At 34.0% G+C, this 17,423-nt stretch overlaps 1 protein-coding gene across 3 annotated transcripts in view; it reads left to right on the top strand.

Moving 5' to 3' along the window:
• The window catches only part of SMCHD1 (structural maintenance of chromosomes flexible hinge domain containing 1), a 187,871-nt gene that overhangs the window by 122,962 nt on the left and 47,486 nt on the right, over positions 1-17,423 (top strand). For all 3 annotated transcript variants that reach the window (XM_057504069.1, XM_036905842.2, XM_036905843.2), the window contains 3 exons: positions 11,982-12,069; positions 12,689-12,820; positions 13,715-13,867. In XM_057504069.1, coding sequence (XP_057360052.1) covers positions 11,982-12,069; positions 12,689-12,820; positions 13,715-13,867 — 373 coding nt within the window. The remainder of the gene's footprint in view (positions 1-11,981; positions 12,070-12,688; positions 12,821-13,714; positions 13,868-17,423) is intronic.

Here is a 17,423-nt window from a genome sequence, read left to right as displayed (position 1 = left end):
ATTGCATGATATATCTTTTTCCATCCCTTCACTTTTAGTCTGTGTATGTCTTTGGGTTTGAGGTGAGTCTCTTGTAGGCAGCATTAAACAGGTCTTGTTTTTCATCCATTCTGTGACTCTGTGTATTTTGATTGGTGCATTCAGACTATATACATTTAGGGTGATTATCAATAGGTATATACTTATTGCCATTGTAAGGCTTTAGGTTCATGGTTATCAAAGATTGAAGAGTGATTCCCTTTCTATCTAACAGTCTAACTCACTTAGCATGCTATTACAAGCACAATCTTAGGGTTCTTTTTCTTCCTCTGCAATTATTTATATATTAGGTATCAGATTCTGTACTCTTAGTCTATTCCTTGACTGACTTTGGGGGTAGTTGCTTTAGTTTTGTATCTGCTTAGTAATTAATTGTTCTACTTACTTTACTGTGGTTTTATTTCCTCTGGTGACAGCTATTTAGTGTTAGGAACACTTCCATCTATAGCAGTCCCTCCAAAATGCAGGGTAGAGTCTGTTTGTGGGAGGAAAATTCTCTCAGCTTTTGCTTATCTGGAAATTGTTTAATCCCTCTTTCAAATTTAAATGATAACCTTGCCAGGTAGAGTATTCTTGGTTTGAGGCCCTTCTGTTTCATTGCATTAAATATATCATGCCACTCCCTTCTGGCCTGTAAGGTTTCTGTTGAGAAATCTGGTGATAGTCTGATGGGTTTTCCTTTGTAGGTGATCTTTTTTCTCTCTCTGGCTGCTTTTAATATTCTTTCCTTGTCCTTGATCTTTGCCATTTTAATTATTATATGTCTTGGTATTGTCCTCCTTGGGTCCCTTGTTTTGGGAGATCTGTGGACTTCCATGGCCCAGGTGACTATTTCCTTCCCAGACTGGGTACATTTTCTACAATTACCTCCTCAAAGACACTTTGTATTCCTTTTTCTCTCTCTTCTTCTGGTACCACTATAATGTGAATATTGTTCTGTTTGTATTGGTCACACAGTTCTCTCGGTATTATTTCTTTCCTGGAGATCCTTTTTTCTCTCTGTCCTCAGCCTCTTTGTATTCTTCTTCTCCAATTTCTGTTCCATTTACTGCCTCTTCTACTACATCTAATCTTCTAAATCCCTCCATTGTATTTTTATTTCAAATACTGAATTTCTTAATGATTGAATCTCCATCCTAAATTTGTCCCTGAGTTCTTGAGTATTTTTATGTACCGTCATGAGCATGTTTATTATTTTTATTTTGAATCTCTTTCAGGAAAATTGATGCGTTCAGTTTCACTTGGCCCTTTTCCTGGTGTTTTTGGTGTTTTGGTTTAAACCAGGTTCCTTTGATGTTTCATATTTGTGGTGCCCTCTAGTGCCCAGAAGCTCTGCTCTCTGGAGCTGCTCAGCCCCTGGAGCTATGTCAGGGGTGTTGGCGCGGCGCTACTGCCTTGTGGGGGAATGAAAGTGCCGTTTCCTGCTTTCTGGGTGCTGTGCCTGTCTCCACTGTGAGAACCAGTGGCCCGGCACACAGGTGTAAGCCTCTGTGCTTTGGGTTTGTAGCTACTGTACGTGGGGCCTCCCTCTGGCTGCCCTGACGCCATGGCAGGGACTTGTGGTTTGCTAGGCTGTGTGGGCTGGCTGGAAGGAAGGTGCAGTAGGCTGTGTATCATGATAGGGGGCCTTGGAGCTGCTCCATAGCCAGCCAGGCGGATGAAGCATCTGAAGCTTCTGAAAGTTCCCAACCTGCTGGCTAGAGTGCACCTGGAAAATTTTATCCACTATTCTTTCTCCTGAGCAGCAAGCTTTGTGCAATCCTTGCCCCTTTAGCAGTCCTCTTGCTGTTAGGAAGCCTCTGAGATTACCTGCCTTACTTTTGTTCCAGAGCAGCCAGATGTGGATACCTGTTTTCCACAAGTAGCTGGAATCTCTGTCTCTCCCAGTATTCTGCCTGTCTTAGCTTTCCAACCCCACAAAACTCCAGAGCACCGTGCAAAGTAGGTTCATGCTCCCAAAGCAGATCTCCACTCCTGGGTGTTCAGTAGTCCTAGGCCTCCACATCCTCCCCACTCCATTTCTCTTGCTCCCTTCAGTGAGCTGGGGTGTGGGAAGGGCTTGGGTCCCACTGGATCCCAGCTTTGGTACATTACCCTCTTCCATGAGGTCTGCTCTTTTCTCCAGGTGTATGCCGTCTGGCACAGCCTTCTTTCCAGTTGCTCTTTCATGATTACTTGTATTAACTGTATTTTCATATTGTATGTGGTTTGGGGAGGAGGTCTCTGTCTCACCTCTCATGCTGCCATCTTTAATCCCATTACTTGTTTATTTTTTTATGAGAAATGTCCTTTTGTCTTTTAGACTAGTAATTGTTTTGTTTCTTTAAACATATCAGTCTCTTCAATCATACAGAAAACAAAAAGTGGTTATACACTTGGTACAATAATGCCAGCATTTACAATTGCCTGTTTATTCTTATCTTTATTGAGATCTTTACTTCTCCATATGGTTTTGACTTACTGTCTATTTCTTCTTTCATCTTACCTTGCAGGGACACCCGTGAGCATTTCTTCCAAACAAGATCTAGTGTAAATGAACTCCCCTGGCTTTTTTTTTAGCTAAGAATGTCTTAATTACTCCTTCACTTTTGAAGAACAGTTTTACTGGATAAAGAATTCTTGATCTACAGTTTTTTTCTTTTAGCCCTTTGAACACATTGGCCTACTGTCTTCTGGCCTCCAAACTTTCTGATGAGAAAAGTGAGCATCTTACTGAGGGTCATGGTTTGCTTCTCTCTTGGTGCTCTCAATATTATCTCTTTGTCTTTGTCTTTCAAATTTTGATGATGAAGTGTCTTGGTCTGTGTGTCTTTTTGAATTCATCCTACTTGAAATTTCTTTTGCACCATGGATATTTATATTCACGTCTTTCATCAAATTTGGGAACCTTTCAGCCATTCAAATATTCTCTTCCTCTTTTCTTGCTTCCTTTTCCTAGTCAGAAAGAAGACACTTGGCTGTTGTCCCCGTTGTCCCTTAGGCTTTGGTCAGTTTATTTCAATCATTTTTCCTTTCTGTTTCTCAGACTCTGTAATAATATCCATTGTTTTCAAGTTCACTAATTCTTTCTTCTACATGCTCAAATCTGCTTTTACATTCATGTAGTGAAAATTTTGCTGCAGTTATTGTGCTTGTCAGCTTCAGAATTTGTATTTGATTTCTTTTTAGGTTTTCTGTCTCTTTATTGATATTTACATTTTTTTCTATATGTCATTTTCTTGACATTCTCCACATCTTCCTTTAGTTCTTTGATCATTTTTAAGGCAATTGTTTTATAAGTCCATTTTAGTATATCTTCCATCAGGTGTTTTTCAGGAGCAATTTCAGTTGATTAATTTTTTCCTTTGACCCATACTTTCCTATTTGTTCGTCTTCTGATTTTTTGTTTGTTTAAACTAGACATTTGGCTCTAATAATGTAACTCTCAGTTCAGAAAGTGCTCTTCCTAGGGTTTGCTGGTTATTGTTTCTAGTTTTTGATAATTATAGACTATTTCTCTGCCAAGGATCAGTCTTAGGTGGAAACTTAAGATCTCAGGTCTTTTCTGGGCCTTTCCCTGGGCACGTGTGGTCACTTTCTAATTTTCCCCATATATGCAATTGTTTTTTAATGTCCTTTAGCGCCTGGCTCCCAGAAAGGGAAAAAGAAAAATGAAGGAGAGAAAGAAAGGGTGCCAGCCCTGGAAGTCCCTTCAGCTAGAGGATGAGGGGCTTGCTACAGTGGGGGCTGGCACAGCAGCAGTGGCTGCCTGCTGTTTTTTGTTTGCCTCAGTGTGATCAGAAGCAGCAGCCAGAACACAGATCCTCAGTATTTGGAGGACAGTGTCCTTTTTGCCTACTGGCTTCTGTAAGCTGCTCTGTTCAGGCTTCTGCAGGAACATGCACAGCTGCCTGCAGTGGATCTGGGAGGTGAAGAAGAGTAGCCCCTACTGTGCTAATAGCCAAAATTGGCTGAACTTAGCTGCAGTTTACCATCCAAATTTTCAGTACTCTCCAGACTTCCAAATTGTCTCATCAGATAGATCTGCCGGAGGACAGTTGTTACCTAGATGAAGAGACAGTTTCCTAGTGTTTTCTACTCCTGCCATCTTCCCAGAATCCTAAGGTTTTTTTTATTTTTTTAAATATTTAAGTCATCATCAATAGGGTAAAAAATGCTTATTTTATATAAATATATATATATATATTTATTTATATGTATGTATGTATGTATGTATTTCAGTGTGTTTTCTGGCTGTGCCAAAGGAACAGTTTCTGTTTTTAAAAAAATTTCTAATTGTTGTAGACCAATGCTTTTTTTTTTTTTTTTTTAAAGGTCCTCTGAATAAGCATTTGTTGTCAAGGCACTGTCAGGTTGCTACATTCATTTCTGAATATTCTGAGTTTTGTTATTGTGACAAGACAAGTAACAAAATGTTTATGCTATCATCTGTCCTTGGTCCACACTTTGAATAACATGGCCTTAGGTTTTTTGTTTTTTTTTTTGGTATCATTAATCTACAATTACATGAGAAACATTATGTTTACTAGACTTCCCCCTTCACCAAATTCCCCCACATACCCCATTAGTCACTGTCCATCAGCGTAGTAAGATGCTGTAAAATCACTACTTGTCATCTCTGTGTTGCGCCAGCCCTCCCCATGCCTCACACACACATTGTACATGCTAATCGTAAGGCCCCCTTTCTTCTCCCCCCACCTTCTCCCTCCCTTCCCACCCATCCTCCCCAGTCCCTTTCTCTTTGGTAACTGTTACTCCATTCTTGGGTTCTGTGATTCAGCTGCTGTTTTGTTCCTTCAGTTTTTCTTTGTTCTTATACTCCACATATGAGTGAAATCATTTGGTTCTTGTCTTTCTCCGCCTGGCTTATTTCACTGAGCATAATACCCTCTAGCTCCATCCATGTTGTTGCAAATGGTAGGATTTGTTTTCTTCTTATGGCTGAATAATATTCCATTGTGTATATGAAGCACATCTTCTTTATCCATTCATCTACTGATGGACATTTAGGTTGTTTCCATTTCTTGGCTATTGTAAATAGTGCTGCGATAAACATAGGGGTGCATCTGTCTTTTTCAAACTGGGCTGCTGCATTCTTAAGGTAAATTCCTAGAAGTGGAATTCCTGGGTCAAATGGTATTTCTATTTTGAGCTTTTTGAGGAACCTCCATACTGCTTTCCACAGTGGTTGAACTGGCCTTAGGTCTTTTAAGTATGCGTGTGTTACTGCACAGAACTGGTTTAGACATCTCAGAAGGGATACTCCCTTCTTTTCAGTCTGTTAATTTTCTTTCAGTGTCTGAATCTAATAAAATATGGGAAAGTGAGCTATTTCATTTCATTTCAAAATTTCTAAGGGATTTAATTGAGTCTTATTTTAGCATTCAATGGCATCAGTTTGAAGGAACATTATAATAAATCTCTAAAAAACAATAATATCCTAAAACTACTTAGAGGTAATGGCTACACAACAAATGTGAATGTACTAAATGCCAGTGACTTGTATACTCTAAAATGGTTAATTTTGTTATGTGAATCTCACCTCAAAAAGAAATACTGGGGTTGGGGGCAATGGGAATGGGAAAAGTAGGGGAAGAGGATTAAAAGGTACAAACTTAGAGTTATAAATAAAGAGGATACAATATACAGCATAGTGAATATAGTTAATATGTAACAACTTTGGTGAAAGATGGTAACTAGAAATATGGTGATCACTAATATAGTGTATATAAATGTTGGATCACTGTTGCACATCTGAAACTAATAAGTTGTATGTCAAATACACTTAAATTTAAAAAATAATGAAACCAAAAAGTCACAAAGAATATAAAAAGTCATATACTGTAATTACACATGTAAAACACCCACAGAATAAACCCTCTCCTTATTTAGTTTTCTTTAGATTAGCATGCATTCCAAATTGTCTAATTGTGCCCATTTTTTAACTTTATATATACTATCTTGTATGCAGCTTTTCTCATTTAGCATTGTAAGATTAATCTATTATGTGGCTAGTAACTGTTCATTCATTTTCATTGCTGTATAGTACTGGGTCCTAAGTTATGTATAAGTTTAACTTCACTAGCTGCTACCAAATGATTTCTCAAAGTGTTTATACCAATTTATACTCCCACAAGCAGTGCAAGAGAGTCCCTATTTTCTTTATACTCCTCAATGTTTGGTTTTGTCAATCTTTTCAGTTTTATGTGTATGTATTTGTCCCTGGGTTATTTATTGAAAAGGTCACTTGTCTGCAATGCCATCTTTATTATAAATCATATATCAAGATATGGGTTATTCTGTATCTGGACTCCTCCCTATTTTGATTTCTTGATCTATGTGTCTGTGTATTGCCATACCATACTTTCTTGGTAAGTCTGGTGTCCTTTAGAATGAGTACTCTAACCTTGTTCTTCATGTGTATCTTGGACCTTTATTTTTCCATGTATATTAGAATCAGTTTATCAAGTGAGTAGATATTTGGGAACACCTTGCAATCTACAAATATGTTATATCCCTCTATTTATTTAAATTTCTTTAATTCTCTTATAACATTTTATAACTTCTTTAGTGGAAGTGTCGTCTTTCCTTAAATTTCTAGATAGATAGTATCTTTCCAGTTTTATTTAGAAATAATTGACATCACACTGTGTTAGTTTAAGGTATAAAACATGATTTGATATATACATATATATATTGCAGAGAGGTAACCACAATAAGTTTACTTAACATCCATCACATCACATAGCTACAAATTTTCTTGTGGTGAGAACTTTTAAGATTTACTGTCTTGGCAACTTTCAAATATACAATATAGTGTTGTTACCTATAGTCACCATGCTGTAAATTACATCCCCAGAACTTATTTATCTTATAACTTGAGCTTGTACCTTTTAACCCCTTTACTCATTTTGCCCATCCCCCAGCTCCACCCCTGGCAACCACCAATCTGTTTGTATCTGTGGATTTGATTTTTTTACATTCTACATATAATTGAGATAGAGCATTTGTGTGACTTATTTCATTGAGCATAATGTTTAGATGGTTGATATTTTTGATGCTGTTGTAAATGGTATCGACCAAGAGAAGTAGAACTGAAATAAAATGAAAGCGTTTATTTGGGGTCTCAGATTGCAATTTGGGGAAAACAGATTTGGGTAGCAATGCAGATTATGTCCCACTAGGGAATAAAAGTGTTTTTTTTTTCTTTTTAAGACAAAATAGAATGCTTGTATGTATTATTTCCAAAGAATTTTGATTGGTGTTGGCAACAGAAAACTAATCTTGGCTGAACATAATTGGTTGCTAAGACTATCACTAAGCAAAAGTCCATTACTAATAGCAGGTTGCAGGTGTCCCTGAAGAGTCCTATGGATATTTGCAGTTTGACCGAGTTTTAAAGTTCTTCATCATCCACCTGGTGAGGACATGCATAAGGTCCACCTCCTTAATGGCTTTCCAGTGCCGTTTTAAAGCCCCTTGACACAAATAATTCCATTTTATTTCACTTTTCACTTTCGTATCCTTTAAAAAATTTTTGTTGTTGTTGATTGTAGAAATCCAGTTGACTTGTGTTTATTGACCTGTAGCCAGCATCTTCACTAACCTTTATTTCCAATTTTATTTGTAGAGTCTTGGGATTTTAAACTATTTTCACACTCATGGTGGGTGAATAATGATAGATTTATTACTTTCCAGTCTTAAGCATTTTGTTTCTTTTCCTTGACATACTGCCCTGGCTTGCATTTACAGTAAAATGTTAAGTAGACATAATGAGAGTGATCATCCTATTCTTATCCCCAATCCAAAGGGAATGTTACAGCATGTCACCCATAAGTGTAATGGTTGCTTTAGGGTTTTTCTTTTGGTGGGTATCTTTATCAGACTGTTTATTTCTAATCATTACTAAAAGAATTTATTTTATTATGAACTGACATTAGATTTCAGCATTTATTAATGTAATATGTAATATTTTGCCTTTCTTTTTTAATGTGATGAATTACAGTGATTTTCTGAATATTCATCCTGCCTTACATTACTGGAATAAATCCAATTTTATCATGATGTATATTGGTGGATTTGTTTTGCTAGTATTTTGTTTGGGCTTTTTCTTTCTACATTAATGAGTCAAGATAGCCTTTTTCTTTCTTACATATTTTTTCTCATATGTATGCGTCAACAAAAGTAACTGGGAGAAGTGGTCCCTAAGTCTTGGTCAAGTCTCTGGAATATCCTGCATGAGTGTCTTTATTTCTTAAATATTTGGTAGATTTCATTAGTGAAGCTCTCTGAGCCTGAAGTTTGGGGGAGGAAGGTTGTAGTTGTGTATTCAGTTTCTTTAAACTAAACTATTGCAAAACTATGTGTACTTTCTGTGTCTTCTTTGGTCAGTTTTGTTGACATAATTTTAAATTTGTTAATTTTATCTAAATTTTCAAATTTGTTCCTAATCTTTTTGTTATCTGTAGTATCTGTAGTGATCTCCCATTCATGGCATTATTTGTATTTTCATTTTGTTTTCTTGATTAATCTTACCAGTATACTTCAATTTTGTGGGTCTTTTCAAAGAACCAGTTTTTGGCTTTTTTAAACTTCTTAGGGTGGTGGCTTAGCTCATTTATATTCAGCCTATGTATACACATATAAATGTATGTAGAGCAATACATTTCCTCCTAACCATGATTTTAGGAACATTCACAAGTATTTTTCACATGATATTTTCACTGTTATTTGGATCAAGATACTTTATTTCCATTGTAATTTTTCATCTTCTACCCATGGCTATTCAGAAATACATTCTTTAATTTCTAAATTGTGGGATTTTCTAATTCTTGTTTTGTTATGATTTCTAGCTTAATTTTACCACAGTCAGAGAGCCTGTCCTATATACTTTCAGTCCTTGGAAACTAAATAACACTTGTTTTTATAGTATGTACATAGCATATACATATGGTCAATTTTTATAAATATTTCATGTATAGTAGAAAGTAATGTATACTGCATTTGAAGTACAGTGTTTTTTTTATTCACTAGTTCAGATTTTGGTATCATTTTGTTTAATTTAAGCAGTTTGGTAAATCTCCCAGTATGAGTGTGAATGTGTCTCTCTTCCCTCGTAGTTCTGTCAGTGTTTCCTTGACATATTTTGAGGCTGTGATACTATGTACATATAGACTTAAATTATGTTTTCCTAGCAGATTGAATCAGCTATCAGTATTCATTTTTTCTCTAATAATACTTTTTGCCTTGAAATCTTCTTGGATAACAGTATACCATACTTTCATATGAATACTGTGCATAGGCCACCTTAGGAATCGTGAGAGTTAGCATTTGCATAAAATACCTTTTCTTTATTATTTCTGTGTCTTTGTATTATAAGTGATCTTTTATAAATGGCATTATAGTTATTTTTTTAAATAGTCTGTATTTTAATTGAAAAGGTTAGCTCTTACAAGTAATTACCAAAATGCTTGCTTTTGAATCTACCATTTTTATTTGATCTTTTATTTGTTCCTTTTTTCTTTTTAATTTATTAAATGTATTTGTCATTTTTTACTCCCGATAACTTGGCATTCGTATAGTCTTTTACTGTTCTCTGAGTGATTTTTTTTCTTTTAGAGATTAGAGCATGCATAGTTGACATACCAGTGTGCAATGACAATTTGCATTTTTTAACCCTTTCTTGGACAGTGCATGAATCTTAGAACACTTAAATTCCGTTTTGAATCTCAGAACACTTAAATTCTATTTTCACTCTTCAAGTGCACCTGCCTTTGCTGTTACATATGTTAAACCTATCAATATGTTTTATTTTGTGTATTCTGTGTTCATTTAGATTTTCTAAATCATTATCCTTTCTTTTAATCTTCAACTCAGGGATTCCATCTGGAATCATTTTTCATGTGAGGAAGTTCCTTTAATATTTCCTCTACTGCACATCTGCTGGTGGTAAATTACCTCATTTTTACCTGCAAATATATTTGTTGGATATACTTGAAGGATATTTTTCCTGCATATGATAGTCTAGGTTGGCAGTTTCTTTCCTTTTTTTTTTTTTTTTGGTATCATTAATGTACAATTATTTGAACAACATTATGGTTACTAGACTCCCCCTATTAGGCAGTTTCTCTCTTGAGCGCTTTCAAGCCATTGTTCACTATCCCATCATTTCTGTTGAGAAGTTAGCTATCAGTCTTACTATTATCTTGAAAAGTAGTTATTTCCACTCTTCTTTGATTGTTTTTATTTGTTTTCAGTTTTACTATGACAAGACTATGCATGGGTTCTTTTTATTTATCCTGCTTGGTTTTCATAGGCTTTGATTGTGTGGTCTTCATTCAGTTTTAAAAAATTGTCAACCGTTACTTCATCAAATATTGTTTCTACCTCATTCTTTCCCTCTTTTCTGGCACTCTTAATTATGTGCATATTAATCCTTCTCACAATATTCTCTGTCACTTATCTTCTTTTATGTATTTGCTATTCTTTTGTCTCTTCACTGTAGATCTTTTCTTCCAAGCTACCTACCTTCAGTTAACTTATATCTTCAGTTATGTGTAACTTGCTGTTAAATCCGTCTTTGAATTGTCAATTTCTCCAGTTCTTTGTTGAAATTCTCAGTCTTTTCTTTTATTACGCCAAGCAATAACCAGAGTTTATTTCAGTCTGTCTGTAGTTCCTTTTGGTCTATTTCTGTTGTCTCTTATTTCTATTGGTTTTCATTCTATTCTCTTGAATGATATTTATACCTGTTAGGTTTTTTTTTTTAAACAATACATTTTATTTGGAGTACAAGATGTTATCTTTCTCCAGATTGTTTTTTTCCTCCAGATAATTGCATTACTTCGGTCCATTGTCTGAGTCACTAGCAGTCTGTTCTTTTAGTCCAGGTTAAAGATTTATTCAAAGATGCATTGCTTTTCCCTGGGGATTCTGCTATAGTTCTGCCTCTACTCCTAGTATATGCTCCCAGGAGTAAAGCAGCCTTAAATGTGAAACTGTCATGTCTCAGGATCTCTCTAGGCTATCTTAGATCCTGCCAAGTTATTTTTCACTTTTGCTTGTTATCTCTCAAATATCTTCAGGCAAATGTCTTTTTAAAATATGGTTGTCTTCATCAGGAAGGATTTGCCTGTCATTTGGAAGCAGAAGTCTTGTTTCATTCTTACTGTAACTTTATTAGGAATTATCCTCTTGGAGAAAATATGACTTAGAGAAAGGTTAAATAATTTCCTTGAAGGTTACATGTATGTTACAGTGTTGGGATTTCAATACAGATATTGTTCAAAGTCTTTGTTCTTTTTACTACATTATGCCAATATTTTGGAATATGAATGATAGGCAAAAGCCATCTTAGAGATCATGAGCCACATTGTACATATCAGGCAAGGTATACCATAGAATGTCATTCGTGTTTTCATTGTCATTATGTATGACCAAAACAGGCTAGTAAGTAAATGTACCTCTTACTAGGTACTGAGCTCTTCACGGATAATTAAATCACAGTAAATGCCTTGTATATGTTAAGTTAAATATTTAGAATAGTGCTTGAATGGAAAACAGAGCAATTTTTTTCAAAATCAGAATATACTGTAATTTTGAAATATAAAACAGTTGGAAATGTATAATTAGAAATAAAGCACAGTTCACTTGACATAAAATTCTTTTTTGTGTTTACTACTTTATCAAATTTATGTCCCTCTTCTTTCAACTTTTGCCATCCAGAGCTTGGTTTCTGGATGTTTTGTGAAAGAATGTCCAGGTAAGGACCTGGGGAATTAAGCCCAGTTTTGCAGAAAGTATTCATTGTATGAAGGCAAATGTAATAGTAATTCTTTTTTTACTTATTTACTTTTTGGGGAAGGAACAAAAATGTTGATGCTTTAAATTCTGCCCCATTTTATTTAAAAGTTGTCAATAATATCTCTTTCTTTCTAATTTAGGGATAAAGCAGTTCCTAACAAAGTGGGGATATATTGTATCCAGTTTGGTTTTATGATGGATAAAACAAATATTCTTAACAGTGAACAGGTTTGCATACTCTTTTTATGTGTCACAGATAGCATTACGTTTTCTTGTTTAGGAATGAAATGTTTTGTTTAAAAGTGAGTCAATAATTAGATGCAAAGTATGAATAATGCAATTTTAAGGAATATTAAAATAAAATACATTTAAATTGGTTTGGTTAATATGACCTGATACAGAAGTTACTTTTCCATTTCTCTTTATATCAAAGACTCACTTAGTAAGCATTTTAGTGTATATTACAGTAAAGTTGCTCCTATCAACCTTACATGAAAAAATTTCAGTTAATCGCATTTCAGGTACTAGAATGCTGGATAATGAAGTTTAAGGTAGTTTTAACATATATCATCTCCATTCAATATTGTTAATGTACTAAATTTTTTTAAATTGCCTGTATTTTTTAATGTCTCTAAAATTATTCTTAGATGGTTTTTAACATTCAAAAATTCATCTCTGATGTTTTATTCTGAGTTTTAAAAAATTGACTAGATTTAAAGAGATTAATGGAAAAACCTTTTAGAAGGTAACATTTCATTTAATATGTTCTATCATTATTTCTTCTCTTACACTTGAGCACTAAACTGTCAGTGCATTGTTAATCAGAATGCTTCCTTTGTTTTGTAAGATTATAGTTGATGTTCTGCCTAATCAACCTGTGAAGTTAATTCCTAAATACCAGCCAGCTACACCAGCTGTTTCAAATGTCCGCTCAATTGCCAGTAGGACCTTGGTCAGAGATTTACATCTTAATATCACGGTAATGTTTATTTACTTCCAAAATGACAAAGGATAACAAAAGTTATTTCTAGTTTTGGGGTGCAAAATAATTATTATAGAATCAGATCTTGATTATATATAGTTTAAGGTTATTGGAAAATTTGTGCAGATCAGTGAAATATTTACGAAAGTGTATTTGAATACAAATAAAGAATGCATAACGTACACAAAACATACCAAATATACTAAGTAGAACTGACTCAAAAATGCAGAAATCTGCCTGTGTTTCCTAGTACATTCCTTAATCCCCTTTTTCATGTATGTATTCTGAATATGTGTGAAGTATATTGATTTCTCAGTGTCCATTTCACTGATAGGACAGAGGGAGGTAATTAAGTAATTATTTTTAAGAGATCTGCTCTGATGACTGATCATAGTGAGCTCCTCAGAGCTTCTGAATACCTGGAGAGTACTCTGTATAGAGCTGCTGAGAATATAAACAGAAACATGGAAAGCACAATAGTGGAACTTCACCTTTATGGAAAATTTTGCTGGTGAAGGCTACTTCACTCCCGTCAGCTTGCTTACTTTGGACAAGTGAGTCATTCTTCTCTTCCCAGATCAGTAGATGCCAAAAAAGTGCCTAACAAGCTGAATTTTTTAAATGGGAGTCCTTTTAATATAGAACGTTTGGAGCCATTATTTTAGATGGAAAGCCTCTGATTCTTTTATGATTTCTGGGATTATTTTCTGTCTTTAGAGCTCTGAGACAGAAATTCTGAGAATAGAATTCTGTTTGGAGTAGAAGGATTAGGGTAATTTAATATTTGGGTTTTTCCTAAATATATGTCATATTTCTGATTTGCACACATCTTTCTCTGTGTTTAATCTTACCAGTTCTTCTAATTAGTTATTCTCCATTGTTTACATGAAGGATGAATACAACAATCAAACTGGAATAGATTTGGTTGGTATTGTAAGAGCTACCATTAAAGGTCCTAATGAAGAAGATATGGATACACCACTCTTTACTGGGAAAGTTAGAACACTTGAATTTCCCTTTGTCAAAGGTTCAGCTGAAATCACGGTAATTTTTATGGTTTTTGGTAGATAGCTTTCTGTATTTAATAGTTTAAAACACAATATTATATAATACATGTTCTTTAGTATATATATAGGTATGAAGATGTTCTAATTATAGCATTACATTAAAGTCAACTGAAATATTTTGTGATTTTGCTCTAATCTATTACAGATTGAACCCAGAATCATTATTATTACTAACAAGATCTTCTTTTTCCATATGAATAACTGTTTTCTCTGATTCTAGTGATTTTAGCTTCAGTGATAATATATTCATATTTCTTTGAAAGGCTACCATTCTTTGGATAGAAACAGAATAAAACCTAGCCCAGGTAAAATGTACATATTTAGAAAAATTTAATAAAACGGCTTATCTTTTTTACTCTTTTTAACCCCCAAAATGGAAATAGGTTTTTATTTGTACAAAAAAATAACACAGTACAAAAACTTCAAAAATAATCAGTGTATTATCACCCTCCAGAGATAGTGATGATAAGTAATTTAGTTTGTACCTTCCAGACTTTTACATATACACACTAAACACTGCACAGATAACCTTGTGTGTATATATATGATTTATACATGGTGGGAGGGGGGGAGGGGGAATAAAATTTCATAAAGAGAACTCTGCTTTTATAAAAAATCTTACTTAATACATGTTTGATATATTTCTTTTATCAGTAAATGTAAATCTGCATCATTATATTGATGACCATAATTTTTTAGATCCTAAATTCCTTTTTAGTTTCTTTCCAAAGCTTTCTTATTAACAGTGTTTCCATCTATTTTCTTCTGTGTATATCCTTTTGCATACATCTGATTACTTCTTTAAAAAATTGCTAGAAGTAGAATTGGAAACAGGATATGTACACTTTAAGCCTTGTGGTAGTTACTACCAATTGCTCTTCAGTTTATATTCCCACTAGAAATGTGTGTATATCCTCACAATACTACCAACCTTGAATACAGACTTAGAATTCTAACCAAGTTTCCTATATTAAAAAAAATAATGTGTCACTAGTAAGGCTGAACAGTTCTCATGTTTTGGTCTTTGTGGAGAGCCCCTTGGTGCCTTTTCTTTTGAAATGTTCATCATTTTCTTCTTAATTATATATCTAAGATATTAATTTTTTTCATATATAAGTACTTTTTTGTTTATGTGGGGGTGAGAAGGAAGATTATAAGCACAGTACCTGCTCTTTTCTTATTCCTTTGAACTTTGGTTTGTCTGGATTTTATTTTTACCTTTTTTCTAATACATTAACTATTTCTTGTATTATTTATTAAATAATTGTTCATGTACCAAATAAAGTTGAAATGTCACCTTTTCTTACATTTTTCTGTTGTCAGTCTTCTAACCCATTGCTAATACCACATTGTTTTAATTATGCCAGGCTTACAGTCAAGGCACTGCCAGCTTGTACCTGACCTATAGTAGATGTGTTTCATGATCTGGCAGCAATACAGCTTTATGGTGTTGTCATTTTAAGTAGTTTCCAACATTTAAAGTTCTGGAGTTTTTACATAAAGACCTGCATTTCTGGTTTAGTTGGAGAATTTTAAAGGCTTGGCAATGGTAGACCAAGATGCTCTTAACAGCAGCAGGATTTTCCAGTCAATGGTATCCATGCCACTTCTTTCCATCACTTCACGTGGAGAACAAGTGTTGGTTGCTACTTAAATTTGCACTTACTCCTTTATTGTAGTGGAGAGTAAAATGAAATTTTCTTGTACCCTAACAAAAATCAGGTAATGAAAGCCACATGTTGAAAAACAAGGGGGTAGACATATTGAACATGCAAAGTAGGTTTATATTGGAAGAATACACCTAACACATTTTACCTATTTCATAGGTTCTTTTGTAGGTGTTTGAAATTGCTAACCCCACTTGTCTATATTATGTAGGTTAAGACAGTGACTTAAGTAAGCTATTCCCTTACAGCTGCATATAGAATCTGAGCTTCATGTCATACATATGAATGTCCACTAGATGTTACTAATACCACACTGAATAAGCAAAAAACTCCCAAGTCCTACTTGGCTCCTGGCCCAGATACTGATTTAATAGTCTGGACAGGGCACTCAAATCTGATTTGTAACAAGCCAGTGATTCTCATCACTGGGAACATTTAGGAAGCACTCACCCAGAACACAACCAAAATGTTCCATGTTTGCTTGAAAATAACATGTATTGCTTTTTAAAAAATTATAGACTAAATTTGTAATTGTTGAAGATTGTTAACTAGGCTATTCAGATTTTCTATTTTTTCCTACGTGATCTAGAAATTTCTGAAAGAGGTGTCTAAGATTCATTCTGCTACACATTTGTCCATCATATTCCAAATTACCATTTGTAGTTGAATCTAGTTCTGGACTCATCAGTTCTCTTCATTTCTGCTACTCCATGTATCCTTTTCTCTTTATAAGCTATCCATCAGATTACAAACTGAGGAAAGTCCTTATATACCACATAAAGGAAAAGATTATATATTTAACTATATAAAAAGTTAAAACTCAAATACCATAAGCATATCTTAAACAGAATTAAAAGAATAGTGGCAATGTGTTGATAATTGTTGACAATTATGGGTATGTAGAGAATCATTATATGATTGTATAATAAAAAATTTTATGACATTGGGTAGAAATATTACAATATTGAGTAGCAATGTTTCTATATGTCTAATAGAATATATATATCTATAATAGAGCATTAATATATTAAACATATTTTTAAAACTCCTAAAGAACTCCCTGCAAATCACTAAAAAGAAAATCTAGTAAAAGAAAAAAATGGCCAAAGACTATAAGCCAGCAGTTAATGGAAGGGAAAGTATAAATGACCAATAAACAAGCATGACCTTAATACTGCAGAGAAATGCTAGTTAAAACAATAAAAACTGCTGTTTTTAATCTACTTATTAGGAAAAAAACAACTTGATTATTAATAGATTTTCACCAGCATCAGGAAAACTAGATGTTCTTACACTAATGGTGAGAGAATGAATCGATACAGCCTTTTTGAAGGGAAATTTGATACTGCCTAATAAAACTTTTACTGAGTCTTATTTCTCACCTATTCTAGAGAACACACAATGAAGTATTGAAAGATATTTTCTTTGCTCTCTTATAAATAATAGCTAAAAAGTTCTAAGCAAACTAAATGTTCATCACCCTGTGAAATCAAATTGCATGCTGAAAGCCACTTGCTGAATTATAAAGTATGTTATTTTTTAAAAGTGGACAGTATTTTATTTTTATGTGTTTCTGTTTGTGTAAATACATTGAAAATAGCTTTTAGAAACTAAGTGGGGTTGCGAATCCATTTAATTGTGGGCTTGTGTTCTATATTCTTCAGAAAAAAAGAAATGTTAGCTACAATTTATAATTTTACTCTTTCATGGATTGTTATACAGTGTTCTATCAATTCAGATTTTTTAAAATTCTAATTCTCTGTCTTTGAATTGTATTACTGTAGTATGAAAAAACAGAATAGTGTCTTGTTTCCTGTAAAAAAAATTAGACTAAAAAAAACACTTAAGATACACATATTTATATTT

Source organism: Manis pentadactyla, chromosome 6 (assembly GCF_030020395.1).
Source record: "Manis pentadactyla isolate mManPen7 chromosome 6, mManPen7.hap1, whole genome shotgun sequence".
NCBI lineage: Eukaryota > Metazoa > Chordata > Mammalia > Pholidota > Manidae > Manis > Manis pentadactyla.
The sequence above is the reverse complement of the archived record's forward strand: the minus strand, read 5'-3'. Positions and strand labels throughout refer to the sequence as shown.